The 20,765-nt window shown below is 36.9% G+C and overlaps 1 protein-coding gene across 3 annotated transcripts in view; it reads right to left on the reverse strand.

Annotated features, from left to right (window-relative positions):
• Window positions 1–19,784, reverse strand: part of ano5a (anoctamin 5a) — a 35,845-nt gene extending 16,061 nt beyond the window's left edge. Inside the window, exons 1-3 of one of the 3 annotated variants that reach the window (XM_053641775.1) lie at window positions 19,517–19,784; window positions 10,876–10,937; window positions 110–217 (exon numbers count right to left, since the gene is read on the reverse strand). In XM_053641775.1, the coding sequence (XP_053497750.1) occupies window positions 110–217; window positions 10,876–10,937; window positions 19,517–19,592 (246 nt within the window). In that variant the 5' untranslated portion in view covers window positions 19,593–19,784. Of the gene's footprint in view, window positions 1–109; window positions 218–2,704; window positions 5,948–10,875; window positions 10,938–19,516 lie in introns of those variants that run through there. The other 2 variants (XM_053641773.1, XM_053641776.1) reach the window with 2 other exon arrangements.
• Between the last annotated feature and the right edge of the window lie 981 nt (window positions 19,785–20,765).

A 20,765-nucleotide genomic window follows, 5' to 3' on the forward strand; every position in this document is an offset into this window, starting at 1 on the left:
AGATAATCAATGGTATCAGTGGTTTTAATGTTATGGCTGATCAGTGTATAGTTCTTACATAATAAAAGTAATGTTTATAGAAATCATTTTAAAACTATGTATGGCTCACCTGTTTTCTTTCTCCTTCATTCTCATCGACATATGACAGAACAAAATCTATCCTCCGGACCCCATCTCTGAAGTACACAGAGTCTTTACTCTGATGATTTTTATCAACCTGCATGCAAACAAAAACTGTACGTGAGACGCAAATTGTTACATTTGATTACACGAGTATGCAAGTACTTTGATCAATTTGATTTAGTCAGTAGCAACACCAAACAAGTTAATATACAATGAGCTTTCAACACGTATTATTCTAAACCCACACAATCCACCTATAACACATCAACTGCATGCTGGGTACAAATGGGCCTCCATATGATTAACATAAAGAGATTTCAGAAGATTTTAGGCATCTTTCAAAACTATGACCTTAACAGTAAATGTGGTGATATAACATTTTAGACATTTCTTCCCATTAAAGTGGACTGCAATAGCTTACTGCCCAACATTCTGGAAAGCTGCTTTGAAAGAGAATAAAATACTGCCCCCTTCAGCTAAGGAGTAATGCCATGTTCAACTAAACTACTATGACTAGGAAAAACACTTCCTTAACTCGGAATTCCTACATGGAAAGTTGGGAAAGTCTCCTGAACACTGAGTTCAGCAACATCAACAGTAAACAAAGTAGTGCTCAAATGAGTTCTACTGTATATGTTAGTGTTTGCTATAGATTAATCAACATACAGACATATTAGTTTGTTAAATCTATAACACTGACTATACAATTCGCTGTTTTGAGACAGCAAATGCAGTATGTGGCCAAAAGTTAGTGGACACCTGACCATCACATCCATATGCGAGTCTTCCCCAAACTGTTGCCGCAAAGCTGGAAGCAAACAATTGTCTAGGATGTTGACGATACTGTAGCATTACAATTTCCCTTCACTGGAACTAAGAGGCCCAAACATGTTCCATTATGACAGTGCCCCTGTGCACAAAGCGAAGGCCATGAAGACATGGTTTGCCAAGGTTGGAGCTAGCTAGAATTCGAGTGACCTGCACAGAGACCTGACCTCAACCCCAATGAACACCTCTGGGATGAGCTGGAACACCGACTGCACCCCGGGTCTCCTCACCCAACATCAGTGCTTGACCTCACTAATGCTCTTGTAGCTGAATGAACACAAATCCCCACAGCTATGTTCCAAAATGTAGTGGAAAGTCTTCATAGAAGAGTGGAAGTTATTATAGCATTGTTCAACAAACACATGCGTATGATGGTCAGGTGTCCACAAACTTTCGGCCGTATAATGTACATTGCTCATACAGTATCAGTAATGTTAACTAGCTAGATTGTTACTAACAAATGATGAACATAGAGGCATCCATATTTTCCCCACTTTGTAGATGTCCCACTCCTGAGTTAAGTCAAATGCAGCATAAGCTTTGTAGGGGAACAAATATTTTAATATTCATGTTTCAGCATGGTTTACACAAAAGAAGTGCAATGATTCAAAACACAAATGTAAAAGTGAAAATTAGGAGCATATGACTGAATCGATACAAGTGTGTTCTTATCAATAAGGTTCAACCACAACTCTTAAAAAAATAAAAATAATAATAATAATAATAATAAAATATATATATATATATATAAATTTGATACGTTATTAGTAATTAATCAAATTAAATTCCTAGAACATAGTTTCTTTCTGATCCTCTTTCTCTCTCTCCCTTGATACTCCTCTGTGTTTATCCATCCCAGAAGTGGAGGTGTGGCCTCTGTACCTGTCAGTCACAGTGGATGAAGTGTGGCTACCCACTCATTAACGTTAAGATGTGTTTCCAATTATTGGAAAATGCACAGTAAGTATTATTTCATACGACAATGTTTTACAATATAGACTGCTATATTTTTTATTACCTGCAAAGGAATATACCTTATAATATAAATGTGACAGACTATTGTAATGTGGCTGGCAGAATGCAGCCAGTATCAAAATACACATCAAGTGTAAAATCAATGCATAATCACATTTAATCAAATCATATCACACCACATCCTAAAACAGATCTAACCCATATCGTTTTAATTTATTATATCATCTTGGTTGCAGAGATATACACGCTGTATACATTGGTTTAGTCATAAACATAGTGGCAGGCTTCTGTAGAGTCAGAACCACAATCAGAAAAATAACTTGGACCTATTGTCTGAACTGAACCACGCTCAAATGGATGGATGGATGGTTCTGCAGCTGTTTCTCGTAGGCTATAAATAACATATAATTGTACTACATAACCAGTAAGCCATCCACTGCAATGCTACAAATGCACAAAGCCTGTCAGCTTGTCTTACCCTCAGTTTCTCTTCACTGAATATATTTGACTAAACAAAAGTGTTGCAAAGTAGTATACTGCTGTTCACCTCACATCTCAATAATCTTTCATCTAAATCATCGAGTTCTTACAGTCTATAGCATAAGTCACATTTCTTCCCAGGATACAGTTATACACACACACACACACACACACACACACACACACACACATTCTTTCCCTTGGTCAGCTCGATCTTTGCCGTGATCTTATTTACTCTGCACAGTCCTATGACTCTACGGGATGGAGGAGGGGAGGGAGATAGTAAAGAGCAGTTTACCTCCTCCATGACGTTCTCTTCCACAAGACGCTGCATTAGTTGAGCACTGCCAAACTGACTTCTCTAGTCTTATAGTAAAAGTACCAACTCCTGACACCCCCACAGAGTATACCCGGACAATGTCTGCTACATTCCTGTCCACTTGTTTAGCATGTGTGAGGAGAGCGAGCTCACACTTGCCCAGTCATCCACAGCAGAGTCAAGAGGGGGGCTGGTCATCATGACGTCAGCATGCAGGCAAAGCACAGCGGCCACAGCCCTGATTATGTGATTTTAGGAAAGTATACCAACAGGGGGCAGAGAAGTGGGATACAGCCTTCTCTGCTGCCCATAATAACTAACCATTACTATAGACACACTGAAATAATTTCCATTCAATTAAATAAATCCTTCTTCTTCTTTTTTGAAATAATTGACCTAAGAGTAAAGGAAACTTTGACACTGTATGGGAAAACCCTTGAAAGGAGCCAAGCGTCAAAAGGTGATGTCATCCATCTCTGAACAGCACCATATGCTTCTTGAGGTAATACTTAATGCAAAAATTTGACTATATTTTGTGCCTAAGAAGGAATAAGCAAAGGGGGCATTGGAATGGCTGTGTATATTTTGCATAATAAAACAACCTCTGTTCACATTTTGTTCAAAATCATCATTTATGAAATGCATCATCTATACAAAGCAAAAGCAAAATGACTAGTTGCATCATTCATGGAAATTTGTCTGGAAATTTATTTGAATATAATGTTTTGCACTCAAGTCAACATAGCAAAGGTGATGTGGTTGACCCCATGATTAAACAAATCACACAGCAATGAACATTTTATACTTTACCTTTTCAATTTTTTTGTGGTTAGTGAGAAGTAACCTAAGCCCTCCTAAACATCTCTCTCTCTCTCTCTCTCTCTCTCTCTCTCACACACACACACACACACACACACACCATTTGTGTAACTAATGCTTATGTACATTAGCTCTCCACCCTTGTTAGAAGAGTAAGCAACAAGTGTGCTCGTCTTCCCTAGTATCCCCGAGTACGCTCCTTTCACCTGATTATACACTGTAGTTCACTACTTGTCAGAGGACTCTTTAAAGGCAACCACCCTTAATTCTATATCACCACAGGAAAAGTCTACATTTGGTAAAACGCACACATGGATCATTGGCCAAAGCTGAGCAACTACAGCCTTTGAACTATTTCCATAATTCTTTTTAAAAAAAGGCAGTCTGCCATAAGCTAAGCTATAATACTACATGGAGGTTTGTGGCACCATATGGAGTTTACAGAACTGCATTTATGTCCACATGCCCCACCCTGTGCCACACAGGAGAACTCCTTCAAATAACGGACATGTAATAATTATGCAATAAGGCATGATGAGAGACTCGTATATAAAACACGCTTGCTGATGTTGTTTCATGTTTGCAGAGAGCTTATCATCAGGAGAAGGGAGGATCTCCTTAATTCAGATGAGAGGACTGAGGTGTGGTTTTTCTTCCTGATTGGCAAAGTAAATGCTTAATGTACTGAATTCTGGATGTGTATGCAATTCAGATTTATATTCTGTGCATGTGTGTGTGTGTGTGTGTGTGTGTGTGTGTGTGTCTGTGGGTGCGTGCACACATGTCTGCCGCTCATTATATCCCCTTAGTTCCTCTACCTAAATGTGTGAAAAAATAACAGGGAATGACTATTCCATAATTAAAGGAACTTGTGTGCCAGTTATATTTTCCAACACAATGATTCATCACAACAGAGCTAGAACTCACAGAGCACAGCCGTAGCACACAGTTCACAGGAAATCACCGATTGAATGTAAGCTTTCATCTAATTTAATTTCTACTTTGATTAGAGCCTCTGTTTGGTATATAGTGGCCACGAACAGCCTCCAGTAGTGTTATGGTGCACCATTTATCAGAGGTTTTGAAATACAGACTAAGAGTGTGTTGTAATATGAAGGATTCGGACACTAAGCCTTAAAGTTGTGTTAAAGTGGTGATAAATCCCTGTTTGGGAGTTTCATCACAGCCTTGCTTGGAAATCTTCTGATGTCTGGGACAGAGTTCATTTATTTGTCTTTATTTATCTTTGATAAGTTATTATATACTGTGTTTAAATACTCACTAAGCCTACTGAAGGATCTTACACACTTGAAAATACACATATAAAATTTAAGCTTTAGAATAGTTTTAGTTTTAGAATAAGTTACAACTTATTTTGTTGCATTCAACAACATTGCTGTCCAGATGAAAGTAATAAATGTGGGTCAGTAGTGGACTAACACTCATTTGTCATGTGGGTGTCCTGTATTGGCAAAACTGATCTGGTCCCAAACAAACAAACAAACAAACAAACAAATAAATAAATAAATAAATGAGTGACATTTCTAAATGGTTTGTTTGAAATTAGTGTAAAAATTAAAGCTGCCTATCTACAATTTAATCTACAAACATCACTGTCAGTTTAAAGCTGAAACTGAATCAAAAGCTTAAATAAAATAAAACAAAAACACTTCTGGAGTTCAATGAATATGACTGTTCTGACTCATGCTGTATCAGTGTAGTTATATTAACATTTTTATCTAATAATAGTCAGTAATAATAACACAGCGTGCTATCAGGCAAACAAGCACACAAGCAAGTCAAATAAAGCATTCAGCATTCTAGTCAACCACCAGCCAAACTCAATTCAGCCCTCTTTACCGTGGCGTACCCTGGAGCGATACTTCAGAAACAGAGTTCTCTTCCTCCAGATCTGTTGGGAAACCAGCTCAAGTTTGAAAAAGAACATGTTCACACACAGCAAGTCATGAGAGTACCATGGTTTTACACATGCGCCAAGATATGGCACTTAAAATAAGGCTTGAAGCAAATTTACACCTTTACTGCTTCATCACAGACGTTTTCGCATTCAGTAACATACTTGCTGAATTGCTTCAAATGCAGTTGGATTCTCATAAAAGTATACATGTCATGCTAACTAGCAAATGGTGGAAATTGTGGACAATTTCCTCCTCAAAGTATCACATAATAGGCCTCATTTCTCAATCATTTAGTAAAATGGTGTGTGCATATAGGTCAAACTAAACCCAAAATAATCCCAGACAGATTTTCACAAGTTTTGGTACTGCTGAATTAGTTCGTACACATGCGTACTTGCTGATGAACGTGTAAATTTCAAAGCACGTTCACAGCATAGCTCATTTGCATTTAGTCCTGTCCACAAAACAATATAAAAGGTAATGCTCACAGAGAGCTGAAAGTGCAAACTGAGGACAAGGCAGTAAGAGAAATTTCTCAGAGGTAGAAATGGAAGTTACTTTGACACGTCTATGCCAATAAAAAATACTTTAGCAGTGTAATGGCACCTGAAAAGCCAAAATATGTTTTGTTAATATATGAAGTATATTCCCATTGACATTTTACATTTTTTAGTACACCTGTGTGTCTAGGAACAGGAAATTGTTCAACCATGACTTCCTGTTTCACAGGTGAATAAATATGGAGGTAACACTGGCCAAATTCCCTCAGTCATTCATAACAATGGGTAAGACCAAGGAATATAGCTGTGATGTACGGCAAAGGGTTGTTGAGCTTCACAAAATGGGAAGTGGCCATAAGAAAACAGCACAAGCACTGAAAATGCCCTTTTCAGCCATCTTCAGTTTGCCAGACACTACTGGAACTTCAAATGGGATCGGGTTCTATGGTCAGATGAAACCACAATAGAGTTTTTGGCAATAAACACCAGAGGTGGTTTTGGTGCACACAAAGAGGTAGCCATATGGAAAAGTACCTCATGCCCACAGTTAAATATGGTGGTGGCTCTTTAATGTTTTGGGGCTGTTTTTCTGCCAGAGGACCTGGACATTTTGTTAGGATACATGGCATCATGGACTATCAAATATCAACAGATGTTAAATGAAAACCTGGCTGCCTCTGCCAGAAAGCTTAAAATGGGCCGTGGTTGGATCTTCCAGCAGGACAATGATCCAAAACATACATCAAAATCAACACAAATGGTTTACTGACCACAAAATCAAGGTCCTGCCATGACCATCCCAGTCCCCTGACTTAAAAGCCATAGAAAACCTGTGGGGTGAACTGAAGAGGAGAGTCCACCAGTGTGGACCTCGAAATTTGAAGGGCCTGGAGAGATTCTGTATGGAGGAATGGTCTCAGATCCCTCCCCATGTATTCTCCAACCTCATCAGGCATTATAGGAGAACACTCAGAGCTGTTATCTTGGCAAATGGAGGTAGCACAAAGTATTGACTAAAAGGGTGACAATAATTGTTGCACACCTATATTTAACAAAGATTTTTTATAAACCTGTGTTTTGTAGGGCTGCAACTAACGATTATTTATATTATATATATATATATATATATATATATATATATATATATATATATATATATATATATATATATATAAATAATATAAATAATCGATTAATCTGTCGATTATTTCTTAGATTAATCGATTAGTTGGATTAAAAGGGCAATTTTTATTTTTCGAGGGGAAAACACGTTATTTCACATTCTGCCCATTGTTGTCCTTCAAACACTGTGCAAACTGAAGCCTATAAAAAATGTATTAAATGCATCTATGTGGGCTATGCTATACATTTTTTATTTTATTAACATTATATTTTGAAAACAAATAATAAAAAAAAAAAAACACTGATTGTCCACAAGTTTTAAAGCAGAAGTTAAATCACTATATTAAAAATGATTTTAAAAAAAAGAAAAACAAAAGCACAAACTAAGTGCTAACTGGTAAGAGCCTGAATGTTCGGCAGTAACACAAACATTCACTCATCTGAGCACAGTAACATGTTACTTTATTCCGAAATGTACGACACTTCACATTTATAAACAATTACATGTTCTAACCCCATTACAGTTACTGCTCTCATAAACACAATTACTTTTGTTTCTAAATATCACTAAATATAGCATCAAACAACATATTTGATCAAAATTAATAATTTAGTCAGAGTTATTTCACTTCCTTTCTATTGCGTCTTTATATAAAATATTCTCATGTTTTGGCCGACCTGGATCATACACTTTTCCCACAGCATGTCGCTCTGTGACCTTAGCTGTTTTTCAGATGTGTTTTATTCATAGACATTGACCACTGTGAAGTGATGTCACTGACGGGGTGGGGGGTGGGGGGTGTAATCCTAAGTGACCAACCAATCCATAATGAGATTCGTTGACAATTTTCATAATCGATTATTATCAATTATATTGATTAGTTGTTGCAGCTCTACTTTAATTACTGCCATTAATATGAAACAAAGGGGTTTGTCTTTGTTTATTAAATACATGTATGCAAATGAAATAAATAAGCCATTAAGCCATAACTTATGCCAATTACATAATTTGAAGTCAAACAATCAGAGTTCACATTAGTGAGTGTAAATGTACACCGACCCAGGAGCTCCCAAAACAAATGTTCAAACGCTTGACAGGATGCAAACGTTTTTCTGAACTAACAGGATTTTCATAAACTTGTGTAAATGCTCCTGGGAAAGATTTGCAAATAAATCTGTACATATCCAAATTGATTGAGGCCAATCTTTAGGGGGAAAAAATTTCCTTCTGCATTGCTCATTCTATGGTTTTGTATATTTATCCAGCACCTTTGTTGGTAACATACAGAGTGACAATTTAAATGCTTTAAAATCTTTTTCCACCGGTAGGTCGCTCTGGTAATACCAGCTCTGGACAGAACATCACACTAAATCATAGTGTCAAACCCTTAATGTAAGTAGGTAATGTAAATTGCATACTAAAGGTCTAATAAAAGTAAACAAATCTTCCAACTGTACAGCACATTCCTCCATAAAGTTATATCTTCCTAAACAAAATGTTCTCTTAGGACAGTCCTTTACTGATCAATAGAAATTATACTAATAACATTATTCTAAAGCTCGTAACTTCATTAAAATATCCATTTCATCCTTGCAAGCAAATTGTTTGGTTCTTACATGCTTCAGCCAGGCTCGTCTTCCTGTACTTTTCTTAAGGAAATCCTGTGGCTCCCAAAGGATTCTGTGCTACAAACTAAGAATAGGCAGTGAACCTAAAGTTGAGGTCATAAGTTTACATATGCTCTGAAGAATGTGCAAAATGTTAATAATTAAAAATAAATAAGAGGATCATAAAAATTGCATTTTGTTTATTATTTAATACTGCCCTGAATAAGCTAATTCACATAACAGATGTTTACATATAGTCCACAAGACACGATAATAATAGAATTTACACAAATGAATCAGTTCAAAAGTTTATACATGCTTGTTGATTCTTAATACTGTATGTTGTTACCTGGATGATCAGCTATGTTTTGTGATTCATTGAGATGTTCATGAGTCCCTTCTTTGCCCTGAGCAGTTAAACAGCCCACTGTTCTTCAGAAAAATCCTCCAGGTCCTGCACATTCTTTGCTTTTCCAGCACCTTCTGCATATTTCACCCCTTTCCAACAGTGGCTATATGACCTTGAGATCCATCTTTTCACACTGAGGACAACTGAGGGACTCATACACAACTATTACAAAAGTTGCAAACATTCACTGATGCTCAAGAAGGCAACAAGTTACATTAAGAGCCAGGGGGGGTGTAAAATTTTGAACAGGATGATCTGTGTGAATTGTTATTATTTCGTTTAAAGATCTGAAAGCCGTATGTAAACATATGACCTGAACTGAACGTTCCACCACCGATGCGGTAAAGAAGCAAAGCACTAAGCCGAGTATAAATCAACTTGACCAACAAGGTTCATAGCTTATTTACCTTGACACAGTACTGACACTGAAGTCAAAACACTGACTCTGAACTGAACTTTATGGACAGAGCCCTATACATTCTGCACCGGGAAACTCCACTGTATGTTAGTACGAGAGTAATATGAGTTTGGCAAACTATTCCTAAACAAAGCATCATTCGACAGGCACAAACACACACCTCTTACCCCTGCAAGACTGGAAAGGTGTTGGACAGGTTCAGTGTGTTCTCTCTCACACTGATCACACAAAAACACAGAGGAGTGACTGGAGCTCTTAGACACAGAGTCATAGCACTCTGAGCAAAGACTTTCTAAGGACTGCAGAGAGGAAGAAAAGGAAAGAGTGACTGAAAGAGTGAAGAAACTTCTGAAAGAGATTTGAAAAAGGAAATGATGAATAAAGCTTAAAAAGTGGTCTTTTAATTATATCAATAGCAACTGCATGAATAACAATAAGCAAAATATTATAAAGTATAATATAAAGTATTCTAGGATTTGGCAGACAATAGCTAATTGTTTATCAGAACAAAAGAACAACTTCCTCTTTGTAATAAACGTCATAGAGGTGTTAATACACACACACACACACACGCACACACACACGCACACACACACACATAAACACAGACACACACACACACACACACACACGCACGTCCATGCATTCATGGAAAACACTCACAAACAACTAATTTTATAGACAACTGTAACACCTTCCTCAAGTATTGCTCAAAACAGAGTCTTGTCTGGTGTTGTACAGAAAAGTCTAACCAAGCAATGAAAGAATGCTTGCAAACAAAAAGGAAATTGTAGCCATGCCAATTTTCATATTCAAATGAAGCGCAATTCCAAAAGGAGGGTTAATTTGCATGAGAGAGCTTGTTATTGAAAAGACATCTGTTAATGCTCATACCTCATACATTTGATTTGGTCAAGGTTTCAGGTAATGTTGCCATCGAGATATCGAGAAATAAGCCCAGTCAAATGATCAAGCATGATAAACATTATAAGAAATGTTTGTAACATGCTTTATTGTACCATCATTACCACCTCCAGCCTGCCAAAGGTTTTTATAACACTTGGGGAATACCATATGAGCAGAGAGCGTTACAGGCAGGTTTAGAACATTATTATCTTGTATGTCACTCAACAGTACTGAAGCAGTACTTTGTGCAGTTGTTGAAGCTCTGTGATTATGATCTGTTAGGGAACTGAAACTTACTGTAGCAGCACTTTCTGAATAGAAGCAGCTAAAATTATAAATGTGCCCGACGTCCCCCTGTTGGTGCAGGCTGGGACTATGGCTTATTAAATAAATAAAGTGATATCATGTTGAATGTAGAGAATGTGCGTGAAAGTGCATTTATGATTTACCTTAGCATCACGCTGATGAAGTGATATACTCTCTGAATTGGGACAGAAACCGTTGTTCTCATCTATAAAAGACAAGACAAAGAAAGAACTTTGAGATAAAAAAAAAACTGAAGAGAACACACATCATGCTTACAACATTCTTTCCATGACACTCATTTCCTGTGTCTCGTCTATGATGCAGCATGTTGCAAGCCTATCACAGAAAATTATACAGCATATTTTGCTATTTCCACCCACTGTGAAAAATACACTGATACATGAACTAGTCCAAATGTTTTCTGTAATATGAATGTTTACTGTTTATAAACCATTATCCTCTGCCACTCTGATTGCAGAATTGTGTGCATTGCCTGAGTTACTGCTGTAAATAAAACTAATCTGAAAGCAGATAATTAAATTACATACAAATATGACCATGAACAGCAGCTGCTCAACACAAACAAAGACCAGCACAACACAAAGCTATCCATCCCTGTCCCTAAATGATTTAACATATCCATGGCAAGCAGAATTCACAAAAGTACTGTTTACCACAGAAAAGTAGTGCTTAAATATCTAAAAATAAAAGTTTAAAAACCCTCAAAAATAACTACAGTTCAGGTCTTTATTTTGGAGCTGTCTTTATTTTGATCTTTATTTTGGAGGGAGGTCTTTATTTTGTAAATTTACAGGGGTGTCCTGTCTAATCCGGAATTGGCCCTGTGTGGGCAGGTTTTCATTAAGTGTAACTAAGCAGAAGCCACACCTTAAAATGTTGACAATTTGGAAATTAGGTTTTGTGTGATATTAGAAGAACTCTGCTCTCCTGAATGTGGTTTGGTCAATTATTCACAAGTGGAATTTATCTTCTAGATTTATGGCGAAGCAATCTGACATCAATAATAGATCATTATCAGTATAACCTCAGTGGTGATATGGCAATCCCTCCCAAGTAACAGTAACTTCCAGAGAAAGTGATATGAGAAGCTGCAAATACCATGAAATAAACCTGAAACAGGAACCTGAAACTAAAATGTGGAAGGTTAACTGGCGGAGCAGCACTTAGAGATGTGAACCCCAAGGTGTTTTTGGGGTGTTTCCACCTAGGCTCTGTAGCAACACTGTGAATATGAAGAGAACATGAATTCTAACGTCATAGCTTTGGAATATTAATGGTTTGAGCAGAATGTACAGACGATGACACCAGAGAGCCAGACCGAGTATTCGACTTTAGAGATGAAGCTTGAACTATGAAGCATGAACTGGTGCCACTATCAGCAGGTAGTTGAATGGCATTGTGGGTAATGTAGCTGTGAACTAATGTGAAAATAGACCAAAATGTAATTGAAAGCAGAATTTTATTACAAATGAAATCTTGGACAACACTGTAGATCAATGTCCTTTAGTCTGTGGGGTATCAGCTGTCACCTTTTCATCACCCATTCTGGATCTTTGTTTAGATGTTTGACGGCTATTAATACTAGGGCTGCACAATTAATCGAATATCGAACTCGATTACGATTTTGACTGCCCACGATTACATGAACATGATCGACTGTGATATTGATGTTTAAATTTTGTCCTCCGCTCATAGAAAACTCCACTTCATATCAGATCAAGCGCTTCCTAAACTTACAGCCAGTCACCATAGAGTGGTGCAGGGATGACATCATTTTGTAATGCCAAAACCCGGAAACGACTTAGCATTTTAGCCCTTCGGTTCCATCGTCCCAAATCAATGGGTTTTTTTAAATGGGATTTTGGTTAAAAGCCTGAAATAAGGTCTGTGGTGAACACAAGCTCAAAATATTTTTCACGTTTTAGTCTACGACATAAAATACGCCAGTAAAACCCCACTCATGTTTTTTAAAAGCTTTTACATGTATTGAAAAAGGCGGTTACTAACTGTCACGTAATGAGGGTTTAGGACGGATTCAAGTGCAGACAAGAGCTTTATTGACGAGAGGCAGACAAATCCAAAATGTGAGACAATAGCGTGGTCAAAAACAGGAAAAAGGTCAAGTGATCTGCAAACGGACAAACAAGGCTAAACAAAAATCAAACAAGGTCGAGAACAAGATCAACACTATGAACAAAGGCTTGGTACACGGAAAACTCATGCAATACTTCGCGTCGAACAATGAGACACGAGGGGTTTAAATGACAAACGTAATTAAGGGTGAACACAAAACAGCTGAGACTAATGATGACACACAAGGGAACAACCGATGACAATACAGGGGCGGGGACAGGACAGAAATCATAACAAATGCACATGTAGAAAAACCCGGAAGCACGCTGTGTGCTTCAGCGCTTTGCACGAGGGGAAATCGTGACACTAACATGTTGCTAAATGGGACTAGGTTGTCAGGGACATTAAACGTCATTACGCCGAACAGGAAAAAACTTTGCAGATAAACTGGTTCAGGTTTGCTGTGCAATTCCAAAAAAAAGCGGATGAAGATTCATCCACAGAATAAATCCGTATTACGGAAAATGTTTTAAATCAAAGTTCTCGGAAGTTTGATGATGGTGACGTTGAAGTCGAGCGACCGTGGTGTAGTTCGTTTATAGCTTACGGTTAGCTTTTTATTTCTGGCGATTGTATTTAGGCTTTTATTAACATAAAAGTTGTGTTCATTTGTGAAAATTATGTTGATGGACAAAACGTGTTAGTATCATAAACTTTTGTTGATCACAGAGCTTAATTTTTGGAATAATCCAAAAGCCTATAAGAAAATCCTATTGGGTTTTTGTCGAGTGAACCAGTGTGATAACTTCCAAGTTCTGGTACAAAATGACGTCATCACTGCACCTCTCTATTGGGTGATTGGCTGTGTCTCTCCTCCTGTAAACACTGTTATTGCCTTTTCTGCATATGCCTGAATTGTTTGCATTTGGTTGCATATTGTTATATTAGATTGCATATTTTCATTTGGTTGATGGCATTTTTATTTTTTACTTATCCTATATTTTGGGTACAATTTTATTTATATTTTTCTAACACGAAATGATGCACATTAAGGATCAGTCTAAATTGATGCAAAGATTTGTACATTAGCAGGAATGTAACACAACATGGAGGTGAAAGCAGAAGTCTATTTAAATGTGAAAGTGCAATAAAAATATGTTACCCTAAAAGCAATAAATAATCATGATAAATAATCGTGATCTCAATATTGATCAAAATAATCATGATTATCATTTTGGCCATAATTGTGCAGCCCTAATTAATACTGTTGTTGACAGCATTAGTCTTTTTCTAGCCATCCTGTTCTGTGCTGGCCTGGATACAGTCTACACTTCCTCGCTGTGTTACCGTGCTCCTGATGTTCTGTTTTGGGTAGGTTTTAACTGCTTGCCTCCATCAAACACTGGTTCTAGAGGTTTTGGGGTTTATCTGGATAACAGGGTATTTATCCATCCAGGCTGTATTTAAATGGGCAAGTTATGATATTTAATTAAAAAATTTCTGGCCATTTGTACTTTGCTGGGAAATATCTGGGAAGTTTGAAACTTAACCTAATTACAGAACTTTCTAATCACATTAGTAAACACTCGGTCTGACCTCACCATGTGCCAAACTTTGGCTTTACTGACTGTACCACAGTTTAATAACAATATAAAATGGAGATACAGCTGTATTGTTAGGCTTAAAGTAATGCTTTACTTAATAGTCCAAAAGTCTATGCTAATCCAAAGGAAGCTTTACAGCACATGTGTCAAACACATTTGCCATTGTTTCATTTAGCCTGTGGAACTTGAAAAAATAAAATATAATAGTGAAACGGCCTGTAGTACACTACTGCGCAACATTTTCATGCTATTCAGAATTCACAACACATACGTGGAATAGCTATCCTAAGGGTAGTTACTGTACATCACCATATACACACGGGCCTTATGTCAACTGCATTTGATATAATCACAGTTATGTGTAAAAACACACCAGAAGCATGTCATGTCTTGTGCTGCCAGCGGCATAACCAGTTTTTGGTGGAATAATTAGCATAGCCAAATGATTTGATGAGGTAAGAACATTTTCTTGTAATTTTTTACAACACAATGTACTGTTATTACAGAGGTTTGATTTGTTGTCTTTATAAAAAAAAAAAAGCAATCAAATGTAATATTTTACATGTCAATATTACCTTGTGTAAAAATTATCTCATGAAGCCCATATTGAGATATATCTCATAATGTGGCTTTAGTGGATCGTCTCATGCCTAGTTAGTACAGTTCACATATAGACTACATCACCAACAGAGAGGGTTGGGGGATTGAGTAAATTGAGTAGCCGAGTTTATATTGTCTTAAAAAAACTGCCGACATCACACTGACCAAATATGGTCACAATGACAGTTGTGTAAACTATATAACAACCAGGGGTGTAACAATATGGCATATCATATTGTTTGATAAGAAGATCTCGGTTTGATATGCATATTGAACAATATATTCAATGTACGGCATAATATCATATGCAATTAGTTATAAAATATAGTTTACATTATACCAAATTTCCCCTTGGAGATCAATAAAGTTCTCTCTCTCTCTCTCTATCTTAACATTTGAAATGAATCAAACCCACACTCCCTCTTCTGAAAAAGTAACTTCCTCTTTATGTCGAATCAGACAGGCTTCAGAGAGGCTACAGACACACACACACACACACACACACACACAGAGATATGAGACTCTATACACTAGTGTAACATGCAGGATACAGAGCTACCTGATTTTGACAGCAGGTACCTAACAGCAGAATGAGAACTAAAAAAAAGCCCCCATCATGTTGGAACAATCACAAAAACCACAACCGTCACAGATGTTTGTTATTTTGCATTTATGCATGTACCAGCATCTGTATCACTTTTAATCTTACATATTCACTGATCACTGTGTGAAAATATATAAATTGTAAGACAAGTATCTAGGTAAATAAAAGCATAAATCAAGCATGTACATTTTTTCCATTCTATCAGAGGGAAATTTCTAAAACATTTACAACCCACCTCAATTCATTTAGTGTCTGATGTAATGTTATGAGATATACTAAAATGCTTACATCATACCATATGTGTTATATTACATGTATACAGCAGTATATAAAAAAAACTAACAAAAAAAAGGCAACTAGAATAAAACAATTTTCAAACTCCAGGTGAATCAGAAGCATTACACCTTTTTTGATAACAAGCATAACAAATAAGATTCTATGTACTATTCACAATGATGTGGAGTGTACCAACACTGCTTTGAATCATTAGACAGAACATCTGTCCCTAAATAACATACGTTCACAGGCGGTACGAAATTCACTTTCTCTTGCTAGTTCCCGTTTGTTTGCTAGGCTGCTCAGACTCAAAGAAAGTGAGGATGCTTGATAGAAGATGTGTGAAGGATAAGCATCAGTCTTGTGATTGGTGTGGAGAACACTTACACATACTTTAATTAATGCCCAGGACAGCCAACTTTACATTAAAAATTAGAGCCAACATGCCAACACGCAGACATTGAAAGGTCACCCATTATTTAATCCTGTGTGTATAACAGGCTGAACCTATTTAAATAGCTTTTACATACAGTGCCCTTCACTAATATTGGCACACTTGGTAAATATGAGCAAAGAAGACTGTAAATTTTTTTTATTGTTTAATCTTTTGTTTAAAAAAAATCCCCAAAATACTCTGCTCTCTTGGAGATCAAACAATTGCAAACAAAACACAGGTTTATTTAAAATAATTATCTTTGTTAAATATAGGTATGCCACAAGTATTGGAACCCTTTTAGTCAATACTTTGTGGTACCTCCCAAGATAACAGCTCTGAGTCTTCTCCTATAATGCCTGATGAGGTTGGAGAATACATGGCGAGGGATCTGAGACCATTCCTCCATACAGAATCTCTCCAGGCCCTTCAAATTTCGAGGTCCACGCTGGTGGACTCTCCTCTTCAGTTCACCCCACAGGTTTTCTATGGGTTTTAAGTCAGGGGACTGGGATGGTCATGGCAGGACATGATTTTCTGGTCAGTAAACCATTTTTGTTTTGATTTTGATGTATGTTTTGGATCATTGTCCTGATGGAAGATCCAACCACAGCCCATTTTAAGCTTTCTGGCAGAGGCAGTCAGGTTTTCATTTAATATCTGTTGATATTTGATAGTTCATGATGTCATGTATCCTAACAAAATGTCCAGGTCCTCTGGCAAAAAAACAGCCCCAAAACATTAAAGAGCCACCACCATATTTAACCGTGGGCATGAGGTACTTTTCCATATGGCTACCTCTCTGTGTGCACCAAAACCACCTCTAAACCGCCACTTCCCATGTTGTGAAGCTCAACAACCTTTTGCTGCACATCACAGCTATATTCCTTGGTCTTACCCATTGTTATAAATGACTAAGTGAATTTGGCCTGTGTTACCTCATATTTAGAGAGCTGTGAAACAGGAAGTTATGGTTGAACAATTTCCTGTTCCTAGTCACCCAAGTGTACTAAAAAATTTCAAAAATTAAAAAAAACATTAAATATCAGTGGGAATATACGTCAAATATATTTTTCTCATATGAATTCATAGGAGTGCCAACAATTGTTCCACACCTATATTTAACAAAGATATTTTTATAAACCTGTGTTGTGTTTGCAACTGTTTGATATCCATAAGAGCAGACTATTTTTGTGAGTTTTTTTAACAATATAATTTTCCAAGTTCTTCAGAGTGATAATATTCTAATATTATAAGTTCTTTAGGATGATAATACTGTTAACTGACTAGCCCAAAATTCTTAGTTGACCATAAACTAATCATAAGATAACAAGCCTTTGTCCTTGTAGATAATTTGTAAAATTTACAACTGCTAGTATCTCATAATCAGGTTGTGACACACCTTACACACAGAAGGTCACTGGTGAGACAGAGATGGCACCAGGATAAGCCACCAGAGGACGATTCTGCTGGGACTAAAAACCATGGTGGCTTTTCTCTACACTAATGGCCTCATATTCTACATTGCTGATTCAGGAAGTCCCTGCTGCTGTCAGACAGCTTACACCTCATCACATTGTCTGATACATATACATACGTATACACATATACACATATCTACAACAATATGTGTTGTGAAAATGAAAACGGATGTGAATTCAATGCTGTAGGTGCCTGGAGATGTCTGACAATGTCAAATAAGTGCATTTCCTCTACTCCTCCTCTATCGCCATGGCAACCACTCTGCAAAAGCTGAAAACAAAGTTCCCAGGCGCTCTATCTCTATCTCTGCACATATCACTGTGTGATAACAGAGTGCAAAGTATGTCTGTATTTACATGGTGGGGTGATGATGGGGTAAAGTGCCAAGATGTAATGTTCTTCCTACCTTCTTAACAATCTGACTGCAAACATAAAATCAATTACATGTGCAATGGCAACTGAGTGTCTATAATTGTGTGTATATGTACTCGGTTCTCATGCAGTCACCTCATGCTTTAAAATTAGTAGCATTCTTTGTCCCTTAATAGACTATAATTATTTCAATACAATGCAAATCGGATGCAATCAAATGGACATTTTGATGTCTAATCTACTGACACTGCATCCAAAATCGGAAACCTTAAACAGAATCTAATTCATGTCAGCGCTATCCTCATAATCAATTTTGATGACTTAATCATCACTTTTAATATATACATATTTTTTTTTTCGACTCTATGGATATGCTGCAAATGGTCTGGAAATTTAAATATCTTAACAAAAAGTTTTGAAGGATGAACGCCAGATTATGACGACTTTTCTATTTTTTGGCTGATCTACACTGGAAGAAAACACTGGATGAAATATGAAATATCATACCCTGTAATTAAATTATTGTGTAATGGAAAATACCTTTAAAGAAAATGGCAAGATGTTGACAGTCTTGTTTGATTGAGTCTAGATGTGCAAGTATGTTAGATTTGTAGCTTTGAGTTTTCTGTGTTTACTTAGAAGGACTTTCTCAGACTTGTAAATAGCAACAGCTCTAACGGAGTAACATAGCATTTCCACTGAGAGAGAGAGAGAGAGAGAGAGAGAGAGAGAGAGAATCCTAAAAAAAGATTCATATCTTGAGGCAGGCAGTGGTTTAAAGGGAAACCTAATGCAAGCATACTTTGAATCACAAACTGGTGACCTGTTGCACACGTCTGTAAAAAGCGGTCATATTCTCCGGCATATTTATCTCACAGAATCCGTTATACACAGTATCCAAGTCTCCTGACCTACACGCCTAGGCCTACTTTTTATAATAGGCTATATATCTATATTTAAAAATAAATAAATAAATAAATAAAGATAAAAAAAATAATAAAGGAATTAGAAACCCAACCTGTTTAACTTTCAGCATGTTTTTATTCTCCAGCTCTACATGTCTGAGGTGTTCACCATAAACCACACAGGCTGACTTTATGAAACGTAGAATCAGAAATGGCGCACACACACAACTTCGATTAAAAACATATCTACCATGAGATAACGGTTACACATAATAAAGAGTCTGAGTAGCAGTTAATTTAGTCTAAACAGCTGAACAGTAGGCGAAGCTGAAGTTTACAGTCTCGGGGAAACTCCTCGTCTGAAGCGCCGTGACCGAAATCGCGTCTCGGGAAATGAAAAAGTTTGAGACTTACCCCCTCCACCTTGAGAAGCGGTCTCGCTCATTTCAATGAGCGTGTCCTGGGCGGACTTTCCCGTGCCTCGACTCATGATGTTAAAATGTTTCAAAAGTTTAGAGAAGATAAAGAAAACGCTCGTTTTCTTTACAACGAAATTACAGAGGGGCTCTTTAATGCAGCCCACGCCCCAGACCTCAGCTCTCTAAAGCAGCGGCCTGCTTGCTAAAGGCTCCTCACGTCGCTTCAGCGTCAGAGTCATCTTATATGGGTATTTCAGCTAGAACACAACCCACTAACCGCACACACACACACAGCTGTGCTTTAAAGGGGAGTAGTATAATGACATCGGCGTAAAGCTAAAAGTGAAAACCAGCAAGAGGGGAATCCTTCACAAGGATGTTAATTCCTTGAATCTCAAATATATAATCTGTTTTGATTTTAAAAAAAAGTTATAAAAAATTATGTAAATATGTTTTTTAATTATTTTATATTATATTTGTTATTCGTAAACCATACTTTCAATCTACAAACCAACAGTATCCCAATATTTTTGAACTATTGTAATTGTCAGACAGGTGACTGACTGGTTTTTCTCTTGAGGTGTGTGTGTGTGTGTGTGTGTGTGTGTGTGTGGTCCTGAGACAAGTTATATCTGTATGTGTATCATTTGTTCAGTAAAAAAAAAAAACAGAGGAGAAACCTACATATACACACACAAACGCAGAGAACTCTGTAATATCTGAAGCAAAATCACAATGGTCCTTAAACATTATACAACAACGACAACAACAACAACAACAAAACCCACATCAAATTTACCACTTCAGATAGTATCTAAGGGGAACACAATATCTTCAGAGAAAAGGATATCTTCGAAAAAGATTTCTCATTATTTCAGGAGTTGGTATAACACTGATTGATATGACACATATTAAAAGGTTTTATTTGTTTGTTTGTTTGATTGTTTTTGGAAAATTTATTCAAGATCACACAGATTTAGCATTCTAAACTAACTAGTGTAATTAAAATATTTTTGCTTGACCTTTACAAATGAATGTGATTTCTGTACTCATTTGTCAATAATTTCTATAAAAACCAACTAAGTAACTAAGATGTGAAACACACACACACACACACACACACACACACACACACACACACACACACACACATCTAAAGAAAGAAGACAGTCAAGTCCCTGAATCCTTTCAGTGAGATAGTTATACATTTTAGTTTCAAAATGTAAAAAAAAATTATCTAAAAT

This window comes from Ictalurus furcatus, chromosome 14 (genome assembly GCF_023375685.1).
Source record: "Ictalurus furcatus strain D&B chromosome 14, Billie_1.0, whole genome shotgun sequence".
NCBI classification, from domain to species: domain Eukaryota; kingdom Metazoa; phylum Chordata; class Actinopteri; order Siluriformes; family Ictaluridae; genus Ictalurus; species Ictalurus furcatus.